Below are 13,542 nucleotides of genomic sequence, written 5' to 3' on the forward strand. Positions count from 1 at the left end.
TGTGTGTATTCATTTAGCACAAAGGGGGTCAGCCAGTCCTATAAAACCTTCTCTCCCACCTCTTCCTGACTCTTTTACCCCCCACCCCAACTTTAGCTGGTGTCTCAACTTCCAATTTTCATCAACTACTCCGCAACAGAAAGAGATGAAACAATGAGGTACATTCTCATTTTGTTTCAGTCCTAACAGACAGCTTCATTTATTGCACACTATCTGCACATGAAAAAACAGGTTACTTCCAACCCCACCTACTGATATAAAAATCAGTAAATCTTATTTCAGACACAATGAAAATACAGAAATCCAGAAAAACCCTGTGTACCTTTCAGAAAAAGCAGCACCAATATTTTCAAACTCAACTAGTCTGATCTTAATCTCATGTTAAAACCAGAATAGCTTGAACGAATCAATTAAAAAAACCACACACACATGCAGCTTTTCCCTTATATTAAGCTGACCATATAAACTGTCCACGTATTAGAAATAACATACAAGGGAAGATTATGAAAGGAATCACAAAATGAAGATTTGGGGTGTCATAACAAAATACTTCTGGCATTTAAGTTACCACCACATTTAAGTAGTAACATGGAAACAAACCCAGTTTTTAGGACTCAAGTTTTTAAACAATAGATCCGATGTCTCCCATGAAATAGAAAGTCTCTGTCCCTGTGTTTCTCAGGAAATGCTTTACAGAAATATCCCATCATAGGAGTACTAGCATGTACTACAGATCTCGTTTGGAAGATGCCAAAAATCAAAAATTACTCATTTGTCACAGTTCCACAGCAAGTATACAGCAGAACAGAAACTGATGTAGACTCAAGATAGCTAAATCAACTTCAGTAATGTTCACGAATTCATTTTACCAATTTGCCAGCTGCAATCTAAAATGTCATTTTCCTCAATCCTTGAAGTAAATCAAGAGCTGTTTTTAAAGTCTATTATTTTGTGTTACTTCACCCTCAATTCTAACACTTACTAAAATTACAATAGAATTTATCAGGTTTTCTGGACCATTTCATTTTACTGTGATATTCTACTAATTAATGAAAATACAAGACATACAAAAATCTTCACATTATATTATTTCACTATTTGTCCAAAACACTGTAATTATGAAGAAAGAAGAAAACTTACTTGCTGCTGTTGCTACTGGTTGGGCAATATTAGGAGGTGGCTTCAATTTCATGAGTTCATTAAGACTATTATTCTTCAGCAGATCTTTCAGCTGAATCTGGTCCTTTGAAGGTGTAGTGGTCAAGGCATTGCGTACTGCTGGTGCTGCAACCGAGGGTCGAGTAGTTGTGCTGGTCTGAATGATTTTTGCTACAGTGATAGTCTGCCTTGTAGTTGTAACAGGTGTTGTTTTTGTCATCACTATTGTAGTCCCCAAAGTTGGAAGCTGATTTATTTGATTCAGCACAAAGGTTGTGGTGGATGGTGGTTGCTAGTAACAAAGAACCAAGGAAATTTTCAGAAAACAGTGACAGAAAGCAGACTTTATTAACTTTACACCTAGAGCACAGGAGTCACCAGTTTTTAAAAGACTCTTGCAATAAGAAATGCCTACACATGCTGAAGATGCTAGAGTAATTGTCTTGTGGTGCCACAGCCTAAGCAAGAAGCATCTATCAGTATGTTGCCGTATGTATTTTTGAATGGTATTTTTAAAATAAAATTTAGAAAATGTTAGATTTTTTTAAAAATTAAAGATAGGAATTCAGTTTAAAAATTTTAAATACTAAAAATAGGAAATGAAAAAAAACAGGATTAAGGTTTCATCACCTAGGCATAAAACAGGACTACTACAGGTACAGGTACTCTGAGCTGAAGAGAATTTCCAATATATCAACTAGATGCACAAGTGACAGAGTAAATAGCTTGGATTACTTCACATATACGCACAGCCTTTTTCAGACACTACATCTATGCTCCTGCCAATCTGCTTTTTATATTCTCCTTTCAGGTGCAACCGCCAGGCTATGGGGACTGGATTATCTGTAGCTAGAAAAGGTAGTACACAGTTCAGGTCTAGGAGGCAAGTTTACTGAACCTCCCTCTCCCCAGAATTTGCATGAAGGGGAAGTAAAATGCACACAGGACACCTCAAAATGTTTTTTCTGCATACTGCTTTGTCTTCCTTTGTGTTCCCTGTCATTGCAAATGTATCAACCCAGGGGCACGCTAAGCTTTCAGTCTCAGTACAAGTAGAACCGAGAGGATAGCTAACTGGCATTTTACAGTCCTGCCTCTTTTGTTACTTTTTACCAATATACTGTATCGGCAAGGTTTTCATAGTGGGGGGGGGGCGACTGGGGTGGCTTCTGTGAGGAGATGCCAGAAGCTTCCCCCACATCCGACAGAGACAGTTCCACCCAGCTGCAAGACAGATCGGCCGCTGGCCAAGGCCGAGCCAATCAGTAATGTTGCTAGTGCCTCTGTAATAACATATTTAAAAAGGGGTAAAAACTGCTGCGCAATCAGCAACTGGGAGAGAGGAGAATATGCGAAACTATGCAGACACCAAGGTCAGCGAAGGAGGGGGAGGAGGTGCTTCAGGAGCCAGAGCAAAGCCTCCTCGGCAGCCTGTGGAGCTCCATGGTGGGGCTGCCAGCCACCTGCAGCCCGTGGAGGGCCCCACGTCGGAGCAGGTGGATGTGCCCCCCTAGAGAGGAGCCCAGACTGGAACAGGTTTTCTGGCAGGACCTGTGGCCATGTGGGGACCCACGCTGGAGCAGTCTGCTCCTGAAGGACTGTGCCCCTTGGGAAGGGCCCGTGCTGGAGCAGTCTGTGAAAAGCTGCAGCCCGTGCAAAGGAGCCAGGCTGGAAAAGTTTGTGAAGGAGCTGCTCAAGCAGGGGAAGAGCATGAAGAGGAAGAAGCAGCAGAGACAACGTGTGATGCTGCTGAGAGTGAAGTTGAGCCCAGGAAGAAGGGAAGGGTGGCAGAAAGGTGTCTTTAGATTTATTTCTCATTACCCTACTCCACTGTTAACTGGCAATAAATTAACTTCCCCAAGTTGAGTCTGTTTTTCCCCGTGACAGTAATTGCTGATCTTCCTGTCCTTATCTCAACCCACAACCCTTTAGTCCCATCTTTTCTTCCCCCCCGTCGAGGAGGGGGAGTGACAGAGCAGCTTAGTGAGCACCTGGTGTTCAGTCAAGATTAACCCACCACATACACACATACAAAATCCTCAAGCACCAGTTCTTACCCGAACATTTAATAAGGCTGGAGTTGACACAGTCTCTGGTTCTTGTTTCACAGCAGCTGTGGCCTCAGTCTCCAAGCCTAGTTCTAACGCACTAAGTGGCACTGACTGCAGAGGAAAGAAAGTAAGCATCAGGAAACACTCATATCAGCAGGGAAAAACCCTTAAGACTAAATATCCACCCACAAAATGGAAGTTACTGGGGCAAGTCCTTAACTGTGCTCAGTAACAAAGGTTTCCCTGAAAAGAACGATCAAGTCGTTGATTTCAGATTCAAACAAGTTAAACATACAACACCTTGTTAGTTAACTGTGATGATTAACTGTTAATGTCACTGTTCAATACTATCCCCAGCCTATGTCTGAAACAGTTATGTTCTTGCAGACTGAATGCTGTCATGGAGCTCAAACACTATATTACGCTTTTTGTACATTTTACAGGAAAGCAACTAGACACCAGTGATACCAGAGTTCTCCAAGGACAGTTGACAGCATGCCCCCATTTAATGTCCAGAAGTGTATTTATGTTTATACTGTCCTAAATAGTGTATTTCAGATTGCTTTTTGTATGGTAGTTTAAAATTATTTAGGAAGTAATTTTCCAATCTCAGTACTATGAAGCAAGAAATTTATGAAAACACCACACTCTTTAATAATTTTCTATGGACACCCCCACCCCCCGCCCCACGCATCAAGTACAAGCTCTTATGTCCTCTAGCAAATGACTATGTTCTTGTTTTAACCTGCTGTACAGCTGGAGTTGGTGCTGGATTTGCAAGAACCACGTCCGGAGAGTCAATATCAAATAGATCATTTGGACTGATTCCACTCTCACTCAAAGCAGCAAGCAACAGATCTTGTCCTGGCTCCACCATCTCTGAAGAAATTAGAACCATAAATACAAGTTACATTTAATTTTTATTTGTTTTGTGCACACACACACGCATTTAAAGTTCTCTTTCATGGATTTAAGGGCATATGCGATGCAGTCTCTTGTATATCCAGTTTCACTTTCCAGATCTGCTTTGGCTCTTTTGTTCACTTGTAGATTTTTTTTCCTCTTATTTTGTTTTTTAGAATCTTTTCAATATACCCATCACATTTAGAAGCAGGACGAATGAAATAGTTCGCTACACAAAATGCTATCATACCCATAAACTTAAAAAGATGCTTTTTCTAGTCTTCATCACACTACATTTTTAAGCATGACAAGAAACACCAAGAGGCAGAAATGGTAAGACTGTATTATGCTAATGATAAGTCTTTGTCAGTGAAGCACACTGCACGAGGGAAGCACAATTAAAACTCATTTAGTTTATCTTGTAACAACAAGTTAGTGATAAAAAGCTTATAAAGGAAGCTTTTATTTCTTGCTTGCCATTACATTAGGTAGTAATTCATTCACTGGAAAAATTCTGGTTTGCATAGTGGAAAGAACAAATGATCCACTATTACAGTATGTTAACTACATATTAAATAGGACACTAACATCAGGTCACATACTCCTTTACGTGTAGGACAAGCAAATTTAATTTCAAAAAGCTGTTCTAGACAGTGTAAAAACTTAATAAAAGACAAATACTCTATGTTTTAAGAGAAGAGGGAAGATAACATGTTTTGCTTCTTTAAGAAGGAAGCTGATTTGCCCTAAAAATTAAATCGAGTCCACAACTTGAGCTGTTACTTGTATATTCTAAGATATACCTCAAGCAGAAATTTATTTCACTTATTCTCCACACCCCCTGTAACACCCACTGGTAGCAAGACATCAGAAACTAACAAAGCTGAACACCTACTCTAAAGCAGATAAGAGGACAAAAATATTTACTGGCATTTCAGATACACTCATTCACAGACTCCGAAACAGCAATCACTCCCTTATCCTTCTCTACATGTACAGCTAAGCCACATCCAGCTGGCTGGCCACACATATTACTTAGCACATTCGGCAGAACAGGTAATTCTTGTAATAAGTTAAGCCTCGGGCACTTAATTCTTATTATTACTAGTTTTAGTCTGTCCAATAGTAGGGAGAAACCTTCTTTTAATGGACTAATACTGAGATGGTGGCACCACAATAGAAGTAGTGGATGTAAGGTGCTGTGACACTGGGTAGATACACTTTAAGCCTTGAAGACCGTAACTACCCAAAAGAATACCAAAGAAACAAACAAAAATTGGTGGGACTGCTACTGATCACAGTCAGTGTCATTAAACACCACTTGCTGTGTCAGAACTAGACTACTTTTTTTTTTTTTAAAGACATCTGAGGTGATCAGATAAATTGGCATAATGGCCTGGTTTGTGGTTATCAGGTACAGAAGATAAAGAAATATTGAGACATCTAACACATTTAATTAACATGGCAGCTCCTTCAAAGAATGTCACCTCCCACTAGAACCTTGAACAGGTCAAGAAAAATGAGTAAGAACAGACTGTTAACTTTACTTTCAGAAGGATTAAGCTTCTTGTCTCAAAAATCAACTGGCTACACATAGATATATTAACTGGGTAGGATAAAACCTCAATTTTCATCAGACTAAAATACTCATGGCAATCATCGTATCTAAGTTTAGAAGCATACAGCATTGTTTACTAATTAGAAACAGGTGAGAGGAGAAATATTAAGCCTGTAGATGACGTTTTAGCTTATCAGTACTTTTGGTGTTAGGACTTCAGAGCAGACACTGAAGGTGAATTTCTCTACAGAAGGGGAATGAACACAGATTACCTCAAACTAAGCTCTAAAACGCTTTACAATCTTAACTTTATAGGATCGATGCGGGAGAGATGCATGAATGCTCTTCCACGTAGCGCAGCACGTTTGCTTACCATGGTCAAATAAACAAAAATGTCTAAATGTACGAAGGAAAAAAATGTTATGTCATTTAGCCTGTATATAGTTTTGATCTCGCCATCTCGAAAAGAAGGTATGACTAAAATTTGAGAAGTGGCTATACTGAATAGAGGCAGGAAAAGTCAGAAGCTTGGAGCCGTTTATTTAAAAGAGAACAAGGACAAAACAAAAGTCACTCAAGATAACTTCTGGTCTACTCTTGCAATATATGAAGGAATGGCCTTCTCTGAAGTTGAGACTCAAAGCAAAATCAAGGCTAGAAAAAACCCACGCCAACACCAGACAAAAACACATCTTCCCTAACCATCCTAAAATGGTCTCACAACCTATTAAGTCTGTTACAAGCTTAACATATCCACGATGACAGTGCACTCTACATTTTTAACCTTTAAAAACACGATGGCTTGCGTATCTTAAGATAGTTTCACCGAATTTGGAAAAAAACCCAATTCCATAGCAGTTAATACTTTAATTGCTTACTTCGAAATTTTCACTGGATGACTAATGATAGCAACTAGTATAGTAATTCCTACAATTCCAGAGTATCTTCCGTTTCGAAGCATCCCTTTCTCAACAGGGCTGTTTTCACATAAGAAATCCCCCAGCTGCATCTCTCATGCTAACCCCAATTTTAACAGTCTTAAAAATTAGCGGTTGCTAACAATCCAGCAAAAAGCTAAGTAAAACAACAGCAATTGTTTACTTGTCTCTCAGACAGTTTGGGCAATTAAAGTTTGACTAGTTTCACTTATTTTGTTTCTCTACACTAAGAACAAAGCTGCATTGTTTGAAACGGGAACAAAAGGAATTCTGAACTTCTAGAATTTTTACATTAGAAGTCACTGAATTCTTAGCGCCAATTTTAGGCTCTGTGAAACTTCCAAGCTCCATTTCTGCCTCCCCCCACCCAAGTTTTAATTTAGTAAGGAAATTAAATGAAGGGGAAAAAAAAAAAATACAGGAGAAGCTGCATTGTGATAGCTTAGTTTATTTTTTGTGACATACGCTAGTCAAGCCTAAAACGTTATCGAGCTGAAACAGCTCCATAATCTTACAAGGTAGGAGGCTCCTTAGTTAACATAAGTGAAAGCAACTTTATCAAGCTCTGCAGCTCAGCTTTGGCAATACTATATAAGGACCTGTTTGCCACATCTTAAAAACCTCCAAAAGAAAATACTTATAAAAAAGTTGTGAATATTACAAGCTGTTCCCTGAGCATTTCGCCAGTCAAAAACTGTTCTGAGCATGCAGAACCTTGCAGATAAGGTTGTCTATGTTTAGTCAGGCTGTCCAATGTCACTAAGCAAGAATCAACCTATTAAATAAAACTAAAAAAATTAGAAAATTTCAACAGTAGTGGTATCTCAGTTATTTTCTCTGTATGAAGAAAAAATATAAACTGCTGCCATTTCAAGAAGGGCTATGAAAACACACCACGGATTTTTGTAAAGTGCTCTTCTGCTGAAGAATATAGCCTAAAACTTTGATAAAACGACAGTTTTGCTACCACCGTACATTATGTAAATAATTTCCAATTTAAAGATACAAAACCAGAATGCCAGGTTTAATATTATGTCATGTATCCATGCCAACCTGGCTCTCTCCCTCCCTCCATTTTAGCTTTGGTACAAAGAAGCACAACAACAAAAAAAGATATTCTAAAACACATGTCAAGCAACCTGCTCTCCACTTCCCCTAAGAAAAATAATGGTAGAATCCTAAACAATGAAAAGGCTTTTGATTTTTAGATCTGTGAGTTACACACCGTAACACTGGATACCTAAAGTACTTATTTAAAAATCGTAGTGAACTATACTATCACAACTTAGCTATGCCTAGTTGATTGTGATGTTTGATTTGGGCTATTTCCAAAACCTTCAGACAACTGGCCTCTGGTGTACCCAACCCGCAAACTTAGGTTTTAATACTTGGCCTAGGACACTAACATAGCTAACCAACTCTTGTTCTCCTTGTATTGGAAGGGTTTTCCCCACGGGCTTTTTGATGAATACATGTCACTTGAACTACACCAGAAGCCATTTAAAATACCACACAAATTCTGAAGCTGTAGAGACAGATACATCCCCTAAATTCTCTGGCTGTCTAAACTGTGAGCTATTATGAACCTAAAAAAATCTCACATCTCCATTTGCAGCCTCTCACAACAGAGGTGCAAAGGCTGCTAACCCCCAATCCCACACAACAGGATTCTCTGGATATCCACATGGGTTCTGCTCATCCCGCAGATTTTGGCTCCAGAGGACAACCTGGGTAACAATAAAAAAAAAAAAAAAGGGAAAACAGCCAACCAGCCCAATCCCTTCTGGTCCTTTCCAAGTCACCATCCAACCAAAGATTAAACCGCTAATTACCAAACTCGCCCATCCTTACACGCTTTAACCTCAAGACTAATAGTTAACATTACATTTAAATGTACCAAGTTAAATTTTGACTTTTGTCAAAAACTATTCCAATCCTGTAAAAAACACAACAGTTTTTCAAACACCGGTTATCCCTCTAAAGTCAAAACTTGTAAGAACATGAAGTACAGTTCAGGATATTGTGGGATTCACCTCTGCCTCAAAGCTCTTATGACTGTTTTATGAAATGTACAGTAGTTAGGATACAAGGTCTGAAAATGCAAATATGCAGAACCTTTTAAAATGTTAAAGAGGCTAAACAATGCAATGATTTGGCACTAAATCAGCTTTCAGACCAAATGGTTGGAGGTGATAATTTAGCCAGTAGTGAAAGTTTTCAAGAAGTAAAAACCCAGAAGAGATAAGAGCAGTATCTGAGCACTAGAACCTTTCTTTGGCTTTGGCCTGGGAATCAGTTCCAGGCGTACCTCAAGGCACAAGAAATGCACTAACCATATCTGCTACCTACTTCAATAGCTTTTATAGTAGCTATCAGCCAGTTTTAACACCAAAAAACTTGTCTGGACAAGACAAACCGTCCACATTTTATTCTTAAAGACTAAGATTACATTCAAATATAATGTCATGCCTTTAAGGAAGATACAGAAAACCAATTCAAATGTCATGCTGTTACACAACTTCTGCTGTAGTAAATTCTTTGCTTTACATCAATTATATTTTTTCAATTGGAGGGGGAAACAAACTTGCAAAACATTCATGTATGGATTTAAGTCATTTTAATTCAGACACAACCTATGTACTCTTAAAGCCAAACAGCCTATCACTGAGTTAAGAATTAACTCCAGAGCAAGGTAAAAAAAAAATGGAATTATTAGCGTGAACAAACGACACAATCTACGGTTATCTAACACATCGATTCAACCTTTTTTTTTTTTAAGCGTTTAAACAACTGGCCTCATCTTTAACAGGTAGCACACATCTAAAAGCAGCCTATGAGTACCTGGAAGAAAGTACAAGAGTTCTAATTTGTACGCTCAAACACAGTGTGGAACCTGGCCAGCTAAAAATAATAATGAGAGAACCGAAAAAATAGAAGAAAAACCCACAAGGCCTCTTCCTTTGTAAGGGCATTTTTATGTTAAACAATTACTCACCCTAGCAACCTCTGTTTGAGGTGTGCTCGTTAGAGACTCACCGGACTTTGCGGCCGGGTCTGTCGCTGCGGCGTTCAGCCCCACCGCTCGCTCCCCGGGAGGTGCGGGAGCCCCGGGGGGTTCGGCCGAGCCGGGCAGCCCCGCCGGAGGCGGCGGGAGGGTCCCCGGCTCCCAGCCTCGCCACCTTCCCCACCAACACGTGTTCCCGACATAAACTTCCGGGTTGGGTTAGAATTGGCTGCGTAATTGTGTCCCATGCACGACTTTTTGTTTTCAGCCCTTCATCTCTTTAAAGATCCCTTTAATAGCATTAGGATCCCGGAGAAGGGCGAAAGGTTGCTCCTCACAGCAGCCTTTAGAGCCACTCAAGCACCATAAATCAACACAACACTCTTTCCGCCCCCCCCCCCCCCGCCTCGTTTCACCAGAGCGGCTCCATTTCAAACCTTAAACAATTAACCCAGCCGCGGAAAGAGCGCACAAAGGCGAACGGCGCGGAGACGCCGCGGTCCCGATGCCATTTTACCCGAGCAGGGAGGAACGGGCGGTGGGGAAGGAGAAGGGGAAAGGTGTAGGGGGGGAAAGAGATGGAGGCCAACCCCACCGCCGCCCCCCACCCCCGCCCCGGCAGCCCCGCCGCGCTCCCCCGGAGCCAGGGGGCTTCGTCGCCCGCCCAGACGGCCCCTCCGCCCCCACACGCCCTCCGGCACAAAGTTTGTCCGACTCCCGCGGAAGCGGCGGCTCCGCCGAGGCAGCGGCGCCCTCCCCCGCACGCCGCACCGGCCCTGGCCCACCGGGGACCCCCGGCGGGGGCGGCCGCGCGGCCCGCCCCAGGCTTGAAGGGCTGAGAGAGACGCCGAGCTCGCTACGGGCACCGCGGCCTCCCTCCCGGGCAACCCCCCCCACCCCTCCCGCTGCCCGCCGCGGACCCCGCCACCCGGTGCGCGGCGGCGGGGGACTGAGGGGAACGGACCCCCGGGGGCGCCGCGGCGGCCGCCGCCGCCGCATAAGGAGCGCCCCGAGGCGGCGGCGCAGGCCCTCCGCCAGGCCAGGGGGCGGAGCGGGACTCACTCTCTCTCGCTCTCGGTCCTCCCGCGGCCGCTCCTGGAAGTCTCCGCCGCTGGCCCCGCCGCCCGCCGCTTTCTAACTCACCGCCGCCATCTTTGCCCTCCCTCCCCTCTCGCAGGGGGGGGAGGGGAGGGGGGATGAGGCCGCCCGCCGCGCCACGTGACCGCCGCCCGCCCCTCCCCCCGCCCAACGCGGCGCACCTTCCCCACGTGACCGCAGCCACCGCCCGCCGCTGGCGCGCGCTCCGCGCCACGTGACCCCGGCCCCCCTCCACCCCGGGCTCCCCCGTCACGTGACCGGCTGTCGCCGCCGCCGCCGCGATCTCGCGCCCATCCCCCCCCCCTCGCCCCCCGCCGCCGCCGCCGCCGCCGGGCTTTGGCGCGCGCTGCCCGCGCTCCCCCGTCACGTGACATGCCGGCTCCTCGCTTCTCCCTGCAACAGGGGAAGGCAGCAAGCTCCCTCCCCTCAAGAAAAAAAAAAACCGCGGCGTAGCCACATGTTCCTCAAAAAGCGGCGTCCCCGCGGTCGGGCCCAGCCCCGGGGCGGCGGCCGGAGTCGAGACGGGGCGAGCTGGGCCCGGTTCCCGGTGGGTGGGGGAGGGGAAGGCGGAGGCGAACGGCTGCGAGCGGTCACGTGATCCCGGCTCCTGCAAGATGGCGGCCGCCGCGAGGACGCGACGGGCGTCGCTCTCGCGAGAGCCGCCTCTTCCCGGCGGCATCTCGGCGGGGAAGGGGCGGGGTCCCGGGGGATGACGCGGTGGGCGCGCAGTGCGCGGGCGCGCCCTGGGGCCGCGCGGAGGGGGCGCCCGTCCCGCGCGCATGCGCCGGGCGCTGCCGCCTGAGGCGGAGCGCGGCGTTGGCGGCGGTTGGGGCTGGGCGCGGCGCTCGGGCCTCCCGGGGCCGCCGGCCTGCGGAGAGGCGCTGCTGCCTCAGCCCTACCCCCCGCCCCTGCTCCCGCCGCTGAACGCGTCTCCCTTCAGGCGGCCCCTCGGCTCAGGCCCGCCGCGGTTGGCGCTGGTGTTCTGTGGAGCCGGGGCTGGGCGCGTCCCTGTGAAAACACGCTGAGGCGGCTGTGGGGCTCCGAGGAGTCCGGCGGGGTCAGTGCCACCCCGTCTCGGGGACACCTACAGCTCCCTCTTCTCTCAGGGTTCCACGACTCTGTGGTGTTTCCCTGCCAGGAGCTTTCTGGACACCCCCGGGAGGATGAGGGGTGACAGAGCCGTGCAGCGCAGAGGCCCACCCCTGCTGACCAGCCTGGGAATGCCGCACCCCTGGGGATGTGCTGGTACATGAGTTCTCCCGAATATTTTACAAGTTGTGAACGTGAAATTTGCTGCTGCAAAGACCCAGCTATACTTGAAAACCTGATGACTACTTTAGTTCTACATTCGAAGAGATCTTTCTAGCACTTAGAGTCCTCAGACTGACAGATTTTTGCTAAAAGGGACAGTTTTCCATTAAAACGTTTTCCCGGTTGTGTAAGAATACGGAACTTCTTAAGAACTTCAACACAAAATTGAAGCAGACATAAATTGTGGACAGTCATGAGATCTGCTTAAAACGTCCAGTACTGCTCATTCAATTTTATAATAGTTTGCTTATCTTATTGTTAGACAAACTTAACAAGGATTAAAATAACCAATGAAGGATTAGGCAGATTTAGGCGCAGCTATTTAAAGACAAAGCAATGTTAATTAAACTGACTTCAGTAATTCAGATTAATCAGTGATGCTTCAGACTCTAAATGGAGAAAAAGACAACAGAAGTCTGGCCAGGGATGAGAAGAACAGTTTAAACGTCAGCTAATATCGTGATTACTGCCCTCTATGCACTGCAGACAAAGACACAGTGAAGTACGGTTTGCGTGCAGTGTATCTAACATTAAATGCATCTAAGCAGCTCCCTACAATCATGATAAGAAAGTGATGGGTTTTGATATTTTGAGTTGAAAAAAAAGCCATCAGGCCTGCAAGCAGAATTTAAGATCATCCTCGACTTGGGAGAGGTGAGTAATCCCACTGGTGGCAATGGTGCTTCCTACTGGCGTGAAAAATAGCACGTGCAGAATTATCTGCAAGACACCGTTTCCATAGGATTTTGCACGTAATTTAAGGCTCTCAATGCACTTTTTGGTCAGAGATGGTCTGTTTTATCATTGCCAGACACTGTTCTGAATGTAATTCTGGTTTAGAATCTATGAAATGTAGTTAGCACCTGCTGGCATTGTACTGTATGACTTTATAAAATAACGTTGCTTAATATAACACTCAACAGTTACCCTTAGGGCATCGTTTCTGCTTGCTTTCTAATGGAGAGCTACAGTGGCCGAAACACAAATTGTCAGGATTTCATCCTGTAAATAAGTAATTTGCGTAAATGTTGTGATATTTATTTAATTGCAACTATGACAGGTGCTGTTGTGAGAACTACAGCAAGAACTTGCTCTCAGGTGGAAATATTTAACAAGCATCTTGTTGGTATATTTGAAAGATGTGGAACTTTCGAATTCAAAGGTAACCAGTCCTAAAAAGTAGGATTTTTTTTTTTTTTAAACTGTGTGAAGTGTTGATTTAGAATGAAAGTATTTACTCTGAAGCTTTTTCTTTCCTTTCTGAGCAGATCCAACGCCCTGCTCATTAATTTTTCATCCCTCCCCCCCCCCCCCCAACCAATTTCACATTTTCGCGATAAAACGTAGCGCGCTCAGCAGCTGCCCTTACACTGCTACGGGAGATAATATTTAGGTCACTGGGTTTTAAAGCCGGTGCTAGTGCGCGTCCTGCTGCTCCCTCTGGAGTTTAGGAGGCGGCCGGCGCTTTCCCATGTGCCGGGTACCCTGAGTCACGGTGACGGGCGGCTGCTGACAGACGTC

General features: G+C 44.9%; 1 protein-coding gene across 1 annotated transcript in view; it reads right to left on the reverse strand.

Moving 5' to 3' along the window:
* The window catches only part of SBNO1 (strawberry notch homolog 1), a 35,798-nt gene extending 24,998 nt beyond the window's left edge, over positions 1–10,800 (reverse strand). Inside the window, exons 1-4 of the mRNA XM_074920747.1 lie at positions 10,675–10,800; positions 3,955–4,088; positions 3,216–3,320; positions 1,141–1,450 (exon numbers count right to left, since the gene is read on the reverse strand). Of these exons, the coding sequence (XP_074776848.1) occupies positions 1,141–1,450; positions 3,216–3,320; positions 3,955–4,086 (547 nt within the window). The 5' untranslated portion in view covers positions 4,087–4,088; positions 10,675–10,800. The remainder of the gene's footprint in view (positions 1–1,140; positions 1,451–3,215; positions 3,321–3,954; positions 4,089–10,674) is intronic.
* Positions 10,801–13,542: the final 2,742 nt, after the last annotated feature.

Source organism: Athene noctua, chromosome 17 (assembly GCF_965140245.1).
Source record: "Athene noctua chromosome 17, bAthNoc1.hap1.1, whole genome shotgun sequence".
NCBI lineage: Eukaryota > Metazoa > Chordata > Aves > Strigiformes > Strigidae > Athene > Athene noctua.